We start from the raw sequence: 12637 nt of genomic DNA, 5'->3' as shown, positions 1-12637 counted from the left end.
ATTAATAACCTTTAACTCTAAACATTAAACAACATAGTTTTTCAAAAGAATATCAATTTGAAATGTCGCAGATGTTTCATAAATTCCCCCTTTGTGGCCTCCATGGACTGCATAGAAATGGTCCTCTAGTGAGCCTTTCATTATGGCTACCTAAAGACGAAGAAGACGAAAACGATGAAGATCTTGAATCATGAAAATCCCATCCCACAAACTCGGAATCAGAATCTCCATCCGAATAATTAGGTGCATGCTTATTAAACCTCGGGCAATGTCCTTGTTGATCATATTTTTGTAACCTAAACTTCTTGCTTAACCTCTTCCAAGACCAAAACCTCCAAGACAACAAATTCTTCGAGTTGTCTTGATCAACGACTTTGGGGAGAGGAAGTGCTAAGCTTTGCACCGCTGGTGGTGGTGTTGGCGGTGGTATAACCTCAACTCGTGGTGGATTCAATGGTGTTCCTGGTTGCATCTCCCATTTAAAGGGTACACCTTCGTTGGTTGTGTTTTGATAGTAAATTCGCGACGATTGCCCAACTGATGATTCTCGAGAGAGAATATTCTTGCTTACTGGGAACTCTTCTCCTTTAAGAACAGAAAATAGGGTTTGGTTATTTTGGAAATCTTGATTGTCCATTTTGGCTTAATGAGAAAGTTGATAGGATGATGTGATGAATTGATCATGTTGGTCTACTTATAGATGATTATTGGAGTGTCAATCAAGTTGCTAAATGAAAAGGAGTTTTATTTAAACTTAAGATAGACAAATGATTGGAGTGCTTGATTTACTTCAAAAATAAATATTGCCCGACCATGACAATTACTTACACTTGGATTATATCGAAGAAAACCGTATGATCACGAAGCATAAGATTTTATGTCAAGATTTCCCAATTTTTATTTGAAGCTACAAATCAATTATTAGGATCTTTATTGAGAGATGTTATTCAAAAAACGCTAATTAGTTCTAATTATTGGTGTTTGTAGAATATTTCGGTGATTTTGATAAAAGTTTTGGGCCAATACGTTGACTATGGTTATGGGAAATGATAAGCCAAGCTATGTGGACCGAGTTGGTCGGGTTGTTGTAGCGGTTTGATGGTTCAGTTTTAATATTTTGGCGATCTTAACCGATTTATTATTTTGGACAAAAATTGTTTGCCGGGTTATAAAAAGGTTATTTTCATTGCCAACTACATTTGGCATCCAAATAGTAAAAACTTATACTTTTATTTTAAAAAAAAATTGCAAGCTTTAAAAAAAATCTATAAATCCTCCAATGATTCCGCCCATAAGGACACATGTCAAGTTGATATATCATCCTCATATTGTTATTATTATAAAAAACTGAGAACATACTCAATTTACATTAATTAGCGTAAAAGATTTACTTTCAAAAAGATAAAAATCTGATTTAACTAATATGTGTATTGAATTGGCCGACGACTATACCTTAAGGCATGGGGTTTTCCCTTTGCTTACAAAGTAGTACTTGAGTCACAGTTGACTTTATATAACCCATAGATATTGTTTGGGTTTTTGACTTTGTCACACAAATATTAGAGGTTGAACAAGTTTTAGCTAACATGTATTGTATGAGTAACTCGTGTTTTAATCAATATATCAATTGCATGCATGTACTTGCCGACTTCTTCTCCACAACTTTACTTGTATGACAACCATTCGAAAATATATATATATAAAATATTAATGTTATTATCTTTCTTTAATTTATTCTCTGTCGTTCAAAAATCAGTCGACAAGAAAAATATAAATCCTTCATATGTGCTTCCTATCTCCACATTTCTGTCTTCACTTTTTCTGAAGTTTTGCAAATTATATTTTATAAAAATTACTAAAAATGTATTCAAGGGAAACCCACAAAAGTAAAGTTATCATATTAAATGAATATATTTATTTTGTCATCAAATAATGCTAAAAGTAAATTTGTCATGAAAAACTTATGTGTAGCTTATTGTTTACTCATCTATCGACTTTTACTTGTTAATTAGGAGGTACAATCTAATTTTGTGTATATGTCAATGAACATAGGTGTGAGTTCATATTAGTTTTTTTAAAGACAGAATGCAGCATTTAAAAGAACGAAGATTATGTAATTTTGTTAATTATTTGACATGACAGTTCTTATGCAAGAAAGAACGTTAGCAAATACTAGTGACAACGCATTTTAAGACAGAATATCGTAATCAGTCTTATTAGAACATAATGGTCGTCTAGCAAAACGCATGCTGAGACATCTTAACCGCTTAGTGTCCCATTCGATTCCTTACAAAGTTAATATTAGATAACTATCTTTGTATTTTTTATATATTGTTGTCCTCTTTATGTATTTCTTGTATTCCTTGATTGTAAGTTGTAACTTTGTTATTCTTATATAGATCTCTCCATTGTTAGGGAGATATAGTGATTCCACATTTAACATGGTTTCAGCCATATAGTGATTCCACATTTAACAGTTAAGATCTAGACAAATGCCATTAATAAATAAATAAAATTTTAAATCTATTTTATAAACATATTGTTTTTCTTCCTAAACAAACGTTTTAATTAACAAAACACTTCTAAAAGCCATTCCTTCGTATCCATGCCTAACCATACTCTTAAACCAAAATTAGTATAATTTTTTTTAATTTTCCTTTTATATGTAATAGGATACCCCTAAGCAAATGTTAGGTTGCCCCTGAACATATAAAGAGATAAAGTGAGGAAGGTTTCATCGGATTTTTTTTCCGGCAATGTAGTTACAGACTTGGAGGAAGAAGAAGATGATAAGAAATAGAAAGGGGTTTTGATTTGCAGTTAGGTCCAGAGTCTTTAACTCATAAGGTAAAAGTAAAAAGAATTCACGTTTTTCTTTTGTCCTTAAATGCCCTTCATTTGACTTTTTATTAAATTAAAAATTTAATATTGTTTTTTTACACATATTTACTACTGATAAACTGAAAGAAAAAAACTGAAATTCATTTTTTTTCTTAACAGCAAAATTGAAATTCATCTAGAATTTGGATTTATAAATATTATTTATTTGTATATTATTTATTTAATTATAATTTGTTGGTATAGTTTATTTAGTTGAGCTTATTTCTTTTAATTTTTTTAATTTACTGTTTTATTTATATATTCTCAATTCACAAGTAACAAATAAAAAATATATATATTAATGTAATCTTGTTAAAAAAATTTTGTTTTAGCCACAATTTGACGTATTTTGTTATTCTCTTATAACTTCAAAATATAGCGTTTTGTATACTCCGAAATATGTTGTCACAACGTGCTTATTTTTTCTCTAAGTTTTGATATAAATTTTATTAAAAACAATCAATTCTGCATTTCGACGTAAATTTACCAAGTCTGGTCAAATATGATGTTAAAAACTAGAGTCATTAGGCATTAAACCCAATTAAAATTTTACAAAAAAATAGGGGCCCACTTCGTAATGGGTCTTGTATCAATGTACGGTAAAAAAAAATTTGGGTTACCCCTATATTTTTTTTTCTAGATTCGCCACTGTTAAAAACCTTGAGGATGTCTCAAGTACGTGTTTAAGCGGAGCAATTAGGCGTCTAGGAAGGTTGGTATTCTCGCGTGAAGGGCAGAATTGGAGATGATACCTGCTTCACTAGCATTGGCAAAGAGGAATGTTACGGTGGCTTTGGGCAAAGTGCTTTGTCTGATATGTGGCGCTCATAAGGAGTTGGCAGAACATATCTTTGTTTCTTTTAATTTTGCCCAAGCAACGTGGTCGGTAACTTCACAATGTTGTAAGATCGCTTCCGTCTATTCTTTTTGCACTAGAGATTTGTTGGAGGTGTATAAGTTCTCGGGTCTTTCAAAGACTGAGGCGAAAGGATTCCATGTCATTTATTTAGTCAAGATATGGTGCTTATGGAAATCAAGGAATAATTTAGTTTTTTATCACAAGCCGGCCCAAGTAAATTATGTAGTGGGGAATAAAGACGTTGGGTTTCCTTTATAGTAAGAATAGGTAGAAGATGCGTTCTTTGAATGGGAGGACTGGCAGTATTTAAATTTGTAATAGGTTGTTTCGTTTTGGATGTTCGTTCTTGGTTTGACGGTTGTAATCGCTTGAGGCAACCTCCTTGCCTGGTTTGTCTATTTTTATTGGTCGTTCCAAAAAAGAACTAAATAATATATATTTAAAATTAAATTTGTATATGTAAATAGTTATATATTTATCAAAATATAAATATTAATAAACTGACTAGGAAATATTAATAAACAATCAATAAAAGTAATTAACAAGCCAAGCTCAAACTCAAACACGAAAACTTTATCACTAGCAAAGTTCGACCTTCAGATATATAGCTCCCCCAAACTTTGTCGAGTTAAATAAGTCGAGCTTGAAATAAATTGAGCTCCAACTCAAATTACTAGGTTCATATCCTACCGGAAACAAATACTTGTATTCGGTATTAATTTGTGCATTACACATTTACACCCAAAAATATAAGCGAAAATTCCCAAAATAGTCTATTTGACCAACTTTTTTCTAGAAATAGCCTAGGTTTTCAAAAAATCCTTAAAATAACCTATTTTTTCCATCGGATACAGGGGAAACACAAACTGATCCGACGGATTAGTATAGCCTATCAAATATTGGCAAGCATTCAGATTTTCCGACGGATCTGATGTTTTTTTAAGCTGTCCGACAAATTCGTGTTCTGGGCGACGTAATAATAGCAGTCGATCCAACTGTATAGTTTGTCTGTCAAACCCTAGATTTTCAATTCGGGGATTTTTGATGTTGAGTTCTAAAGTGAAACTGAACATTATGATTATGTTCTCAAAAAACTAAGCGATTTGCACTAAAAATATTCTTGATTTTGTAAAGAAATAAGAAAAACAGAGATGGAGGTTGGTTATGAATGTTTATGAGTTAAGAGGTAGAATATGAAAAATTTCATTGGATCCATTAAAATTTCCGTCAGATCCTACGGTTCTTTAACGAATTCCGTCAGATCCATTAATGCGTTGACACATGGCGCAATTTTAAAGGTCCACAAATTCCATTGAAACTCCATCGGATCCGACGGGGAAAAAAATAGGCTATTTTTGGTATTTTTTGCAACCTAGGCTATTTCTAAAAAAAATTGGTCAAAATAGACTATTTTGGGAATTTTCCCAAATTATAAACATGTCGTAAACACTAAATTTGACCCCCACATGTTACCCAGGCCCAAAAGTTTACGCATTACCAATTTTGAACCCATCCATCACCCGGCCCACTTTTTTTGACACGTACACTCAAGAGTTAACGACATGAAGATGAAAAAAGATTAAACGAATCACATTAGCGCGATACCATGAATATCGCTAATTCATAACTAATCATTGGTTCTTGATTGTAGCACATATTTAAGACTAGCTATATAAATATGATAGGATGTCAAATGGCCGGTGACATGAATTGCTACTACTACACAACACATGCTAGAACATAAAACCAAACCCGACTTGAATGAAGCGGCTTCGACTGAATCATACACCCTGAAAGCGCAATCAGTTAGGTAAGTAACCAAAATCACAATACCACATTTACCCAACAAAAAACTTATGCCTTGTTTAGATTTTGCCAAATATACCCTTCCCATTCGATAAATTGTATTTAATGAATTAAATAAATATAAGAAATTAAAAATTTTGAATTAGTGTATTTATTATTAATTTCCAATTAGGTAAATATGATGATATTATGTAAGTTTTCAGGGGTATATATGAAATGGACTTGTAACAATACAGTTTAGCTTCGACCCGTTTAATATAAAACATAGCCCACATCAATCATTACCTATAATCCCATGGTACTTACAGAGTTACAAGGGCTGTTTAGCAATCTAGTGCTGCATCAAGAAGAGGTCTGACTGATTAAGAGATAGCCTCTGTATGTCTTTGGAAATTAACCAATAAGAGGCTACATGAGCCATCAAGAGATGTAACCAAACACACTCTACCTCTGGAGGTAGCCTCTTAGTGGAATCATTAAAAGGCTACCAAACAGCCCTAACTATTGGTTTGATTTTCACAATTACGGAATCAGAATATTTTCTTTTTTCCTACTTTTGCTAAAGAAATCAAATTCTAAATCATATTCTTTTCCTTTCAAGAAACTATTTTTCTTAGAAATGTTTACCTCAGCAGCTGATGATATGATGGAGTCCCTTTCAGCATTCAAATGACCACTCAACCTCCTGCACAAAGTTTGACCCAAGTATCGTTATTATAAGTCAACCGAAGTATATTTTTAGCCCAAATTATATTATTCAAAATAATTATATTTGACACATTTGTTATTTATAAAGGTGTTCATCTGTTCGGTTTTCGGTTTATTCGCATTGAAGATTCTTACAGTTGAAACTGAAAACAGAACCGAAATCAGTGTTTGACCAAACCCGTTTTGCCCGTTTTGTAACCTCCAATCTAATGTAAAGAATTACCTAGGTTTCTCGGACTTCGCAAGTTGTTTAGACATGATAGATGCCTGCAAAGAGAATACAATATAGTTTTCTTCAATCATAATTATAATATTAGTTAGTATTATAATAAATAAAAAAAATATTATATTTATTAATCTGTATTGAAAATACCTGTTCTTGAATAATACTTCTTGCTTCAACAAGTTGAGCTTCTAACTCTAGCTCTCTTTCAGTTGCTTCGGAAGTTACTTCAGCTTCTTTTTGTGCATCTTGTAGCTGACCCATGCGTTCCTTCACGGTGCAAATTAAAGCAATTTAAACGTCATTTACACAGAAACGAGTCAATCCATGTTGTATAAATGGGTAAAAAAATCAAAAGTCAGCACATGTGATTCAAATACAAATAGTATTATTTTAAGAATCTCATTTTTGTATTAATATCTAATGCTTTATTGATTATAAACATACAAAAAGGTAGACAAAAAGTGATGCCAAGTCAGCATATGGGGCCTGCCCTGTTTCGACCCGAGCATAAAGTCACAGTTTTGACCCGAACCATTTTGACCCATTACCCGACCCGTTTGTTTTAACACCTCTCCTAGGGGTGTAAACAAGCCAAACCGATCGTGAGCTACTCAAAATAGAATCGAGTCAAGCTTCAGCCTACCAATAAGCTCGTTTAATAATCGAGCCCAAGCCTCTCGAGCGCGAATAGGTTTATGAGCCTAAACTAGCATGTTATATATAATTTTTATTTTATATATTAAATATATATTTACAAAATGACTATTATATTTATATTTTATAATAAAAATAAAGTATTATATACTTATATACAACGTTAAATGCACACACACACACATATATTAACCATAAAGCATAAAGGATAATGATCCTTTCAAAAATTCCAAATAATTTAAGAACTCGTAAACAACCAATCATTTTATTTATTTATTTTATATATAATATTATTATTTGAGAGTAGTTTTTTCATTCACCATAAGTAATTTGGTTATCACATATATGGAACCATGTGGTTACATATAAATCAATAAACTGCATATAAATAATAACAAAACTACCCTCAAATAATGTGAAATATAAAATAAGTAAATAAAATGATTGACTATAAGAAGTTTTTGAAGTTCTTAACTTTATGGAGTTTTGAAGAGATCCAAACCCTCTATATGTACGTATATATGAATGAATATAAAAATTAAATAACAAATAATACACCACCTTTATCGAAGCCACCTTGTTTCGAAGAAACGCTTCTATTTGATCTCTACCCATATGAAACGGCAAGTCAAACACATCCTGATATTAACAAACTTTCAGTTTATACTTACCATATATACTAAATACCTTGCAACATAAAAACTTGTTAATGTATCGACTTATACCGTCCTACCACCCAATGGGGACTGAGACGGGTCAATATCCCTTTCGTTGACCGGGGAAGGATGTTTGGATGAACCATTTGGTGCATTCAGAAATTCCCTCATATCCATCTATAAACCGTTATATATGTAAAAAAATGTGTAAAACATTATACTAGTTTCACATTATGTTACAAATGTAAATTATTATATTTTTGCAATATATAAGAATGATAGCATACCTGCATTGATCGTAACAATGCTCTTAAATCAGAATTCTCGGTAACCAATTCTTGATTTTTTGCTTCATATGCATCCACCTAAAACAGCATATAAACATGAGTATATACATATACATGCATATATGTGTGTGTGTGTGCGTGTGCGCGCGTGGAGAAGGGATCAATAGAAAACTTTTTAAAAAATACAAGAAAACCACTTTTAAACATATTTCATTCATTTTGTATCTTACTAATCTTGCCAAAAAAAAATATAAATATAGAAAACCCGTAAGCTATGCATATGTACCTCGTACGAGACACATATATCATATATGTAACTTGTGGGCTACATTTATGTAACTTCGCGAGCTACATTTTTTTTATGTTTTACAATACTAACCGTACAACTAAAAGGGATGAAATTTTTTTTTTTAAAATATTGATTGGTTGTTATTGTTTTCTCATAATTTGTGGTTTTCTCATGAACCGTATGTGTGTGTATTATGTATATATATTGAAGCAAGGACAAAACTAGCTTTATAAGTTACAACATACAATCTTTTTATAGAAATCGTTGTCAGCCTTCTTCCCATTCCATGTCCCACGTTGTCGGCCTTCTTTCTGACGTTAAAAAAAACAACTTTTAGTAAAAAATTTAGTAACTTCATTCATAATCTGCAAAATTATTTCAACATTGATTAAGTTACCTGTAGTAAATTCATAATTTCCATGCCTGCTCTAGATTCCTTCTTTTTCTCCATCATAACTTGATTTAGTCGCTCCTGCAAAGAAATATAATTAGACAAGTAAACGAATCAAACGTTCAGTGAACCGTTCGACGAAAAATTCGTTTATGCTCATTTATTTAGTAAATGAACGAACATGAACAAAAAGATTTGTTCGGTTAGTTAAAGTGATCATTATTCATTAGCTCGTTATTTATTTAGTATGAATCAGTGAAAATGTGAAATGACAGAATCCATTAAAAATATTCAATAGGCCCCAAACAGGAACACATGTCATTGTCGTTCATTAATGTTTGTGGCCGTTCTATGTTTGTTTTACGTTTGTTGGTGTAGTTGATTAAGTTCATTCGTTTATATATTCATTTAACTTTCTTAAAGTTCAAGTTTATTTTAATTAGTGTTTCTTCAATTATGTCCATTCACATTCGTTCATCAATAGTTATGTTCGTTTATGTACATTTGTGAACCGTTCGTTTATTCTATTTACTTACTAATGAAAATTAACTAACACAAGCATCTATATATAAATGACAATTGATGGGATTTAAATGCATTAAGAGATCATCATACCTGCAACTTAATGTACTCTTTTTCTTTTTTCTTCATCTTGTGTATTTGTTGAGTTCTGACTTGCTTTTGCAAGAAGACATGATGAAGATGGTGAGTTATTTACAAAAGAAACAAAACAAGATGAGAATATACAAAAAGATGCATAAGAAAGTAAAAATCATACCTGATTTCCAATAACCATCTTTTGATATTCATCTCTTTCCTGCTGTAACTTCTCAATTTGGGCCTTTAAACTCGCTTTTGCTTTGGCTTCCTGATCATAAGAAATGTAAGCAAACATGTAAAAATACAAACCAATATCAATATGCACACACTAACACACACACGTGTGCATTACTGTGCGGGTAATAGTCGCTATTTCCCTATCTTTAGCTGACAATTGTGACTCCAGCCTCTCTACTTTAGCCTCTAATCTTGATATGTCTGATGAAAGTCTGCAAGAAAATTCAAAACTTATCACAATTGACTAAAAACTTAATGTTACAGTTCGGTATAAGCTACCAATGTGTATAGCTTAACAATCTTAGTTTAAAGTCCACAAGTAAGTTTAAATGGAGCGCGGTCAAAAGAATGATGCAAACTAGCATCCCCTCATTTTTTACAATTCTGCTACATGTTAAATTGTTAATAGTAAAGCTTGATGGTTGATATTATACATAATGTAGTTCAAGAGATATCAAACGCCTCATTTGACAATATAACAATAGCTAATACATGACAATGACAGGTACAATTATATCTACTCATCCTGTGTCGGTTTACATGATAATGGCAAGTGTATGATCTAAAACTTGGATAAATCTATATCAGCTTAAATTTAGGGCTTCAAAGATTCACTTCCCAAATTAAAATTACAAATTCTACAATGTGATACTTAACTAACCAAATGTCACATGTGAACTTAAATACTTCCAGTAATAAGAAGCTTACCGTTGCCTCTGGTCATTAGTAGATTCTCTAAACTCAATATCACGTTGTCGTTGCTGCAACAGCGAGTATATACAATTGCAAGTCCGCGCAATCGAAACCTAAACAAAAACAAACAATAGATACGCTTAAAAACCTAACTCAGAACAACAAAATCATATACAGAGGGAAAAAACCCCAACCGGATCAGTTGCAAACAGATCCAGAGAAGCCGGAAATCCAAATGTGACTAGCGTCTGGTTCAAATACTTCGTGCAGTGATCCAAATTTCCTACATCAGCAAATGTGTACTCACTGCAACACAAAATCGTACAGTAATCTTATCAATTGTGAAACTCGTAGCAAATTAGGTAAAATAGCAATGATGCAATACCGTTCCGACCCGAACCTGTACTAACGCGAAACCGGTTCTGACCCGACCCATTTCGACCCGACCCGTCCTGACCCGAACCAAAATAACCCTTTTTAAATCGACCCAATTTGACCCGAACCAAAATAACCCTTTTTGAATCGACCCATTTTCAACCCGACCAAAATAACCCTTTTTTTGAATGGCCCATTTCAACCCGAACCCGTCCCAACCTGAACCAAAATAACCCTTTTTGAATCTACCCATTTTCAACCCGAACCAAAATAACCCGTTTTGAATCGACCCAAACCAAAAGAACCCTTTTTGTAACCGACCCATTTCAACCCGAAGCCATTTCGAACCGATCCAAAACAACCCTTTTTTGACCCGACCCGAACCCAAATAACCCTTTTTAACCGACCCATTTTAACCCGAACCCGATTCGAATCAAACCAAAATAACCCTTTTTTTACCAACCCGAACCAAAATAACCCTTTATTGAATCGACCCGTTCCGACCCTAGCCCGTTTTGACCCGTGGCCGGGACCGACCCGACCCGACCCGTTTGCCACTGAGAACAAATTAAGTAAAAACGATGCAACTCACCTAGATCCGTAGCTGGACTGTGTGGGTTACAGATCGACCAACAGACACACAAGAAAACCGTTAAATCAGCATCAATTCAAATAATAAATAGAATTTAAACGAATAAATTTAAGTACTCTGAGATCGAAATTTGCAGTGTCGTTTGATGTCATTGTTGAGATGTGAGAATTTTGAGTGTTGCCGGAATGTAGACAGAGTGACGGTGGCGGTGAAGGTGGTGGACGGTGGTAGATCGGCGGTGGTTGGTTTTTGTATGTGGTAAAGAATTAATTAAAGATAAAACGGTTTGGGAGTTTGAAAATTGAATTGAATTGAGGGGCTTTAAAGTTACGTTAACTTTTTACATTTCAAACAATTTATAAAAACCAAAGTTACTTTAAGAATGAGTTTTATAAAAATTCACTATTTTGTTTAGTGGTTTTTGCGGTTGAGGCGTAAAACTATAAAAAAGTGATGCTGACATATCTTATTGAATTCGTGTGTTGAAGAGGATGTTAAACGTCGGAAAATATTGAGCGGGTGAATAATTATGGTCATGTATTATCACTTTGTAATATTATCTTATTAATTGAAACAGGCAATAGTTATTTAGTTGCCAGAGTATTAAGCATTGCTACTCCCTTATTTTCACCATCATGATTCACGACCATATCTGATGAAAACTTTAATTACTGGTTTGTTTGTATTTGTTTTCAACCCTTAAAGGACTGTGACATATTCAAGGTTGTGTCTTGTGTTTTGCACCAAATTCATCAGGCCGTCAGAAGATATAAACATCTTAACCCAATTTTTTTTTGTTAACAATAACATATAAACATCTCAAACCAATGTTTTTTTGTTAACAATGACAGGGTTAGATGATACAAACATAATGACGAAGGTTATACATGCTAAATGGAAAATGTTGATATCTTGTTGGAAGCCTCAACACTCAAGGATAGATAGTTTTCGTATACATGTTAATAGGTTTTTTTTCCCTATAAAAAAACCAGTAATATGAGTAATGGAGAAGAAATATATGGTCCTTTATATATAAGATTTTGGCACACATATTAAAGAAAACCCTATCCGGCATGTATATTAATACTTGTGCTTTAGTTCTTTTAGGGTGTTTGGTTCAATAATATCTGAATCGGTTAGATATGACCAAATCAGGCATCCTCCTATTTCCCATTCAACATTTATCACATGCTAACCGATTCAGACCTAATGTTACTCATTCAAATGGTTTTTTCTTCTTGTAACCAAACTGTCTGAACTCTGACCGAATAAGATATTCAACTCTTACTGGTTCCATTTATATGTAAACATACAGCCCCTTAGTTTTCAATCCTTTGTATCAAATGTTCACACCCATTAGTTATTTTATTATTTTTCTCACAAA

General features: G+C 32.8%; 1 protein-coding gene across 1 annotated transcript; it reads right to left on the bottom strand.

The window, feature by feature from the left end:
• Positions 1-5401: 5401 nt before the first annotated feature.
• LOC143593690 (uncharacterized) lies at positions 5402-11512 on the bottom strand. Its single transcript, XM_077073244.1, has 16 exons — positions 11370-11512; positions 11254-11270; positions 10481-10592; positions 10302-10399; positions 9709-9805; positions 9535-9624; positions 9372-9434; positions 8763-8837; positions 8611-8676; positions 8077-8154; positions 7859-7966; positions 7695-7772; positions 6627-6746; positions 6477-6520; positions 6173-6230; positions 5402-5529 (listed from the first exon to the last, which is right to left on the bottom strand). Exons 1-16 carry the CDS (start codon positions 11403-11405, stop codon positions 5521-5523), a joined length of 1149 nt encoding a protein of 382 aa, XP_076929359.1. The 5' UTR covers positions 11406-11512; the 3' UTR covers positions 5402-5520.
• Positions 11513-12637: the final 1125 nt, after the last annotated feature.

This window comes from Bidens hawaiensis, unplaced genomic scaffold, assembly GCF_021521415.1.
Source record: "Bidens hawaiensis isolate Kalapana, Puna unplaced genomic scaffold, B.hawaiensis_p1.1 tig00042505_1, whole genome shotgun sequence".
Taxonomy (NCBI): Eukaryota; Viridiplantae; Streptophyta; class Magnoliopsida; order Asterales; family Asteraceae; genus Bidens; species Bidens hawaiensis.
This window is presented reverse-complemented; position numbering and strand designations above follow the sequence as displayed.

Excerpts from the sequence above, each read along its gene's own strand:
- LOC143593690 (XM_077073244.1), bottom strand. The coding sequence starts at position 11,405 with ATGACATCAAACGACACTGCAAATTTCGATCTCAGA. Across the intron at positions 9,625-9,708 it reads TAGCGACTATTACCCGCACA|GAAGCCAAAGCAAAAGCGAG; the intron begins GTAATGCACACG and ends TCTTATGATCAG. Across the intron at positions 8,155-8,610 it reads ACGATTTCTATAAAAAGATT|GTGGATGCATATGAAGCAAA; the intron begins GTATGTTGTAAC and ends ATGCTGTTTTAG.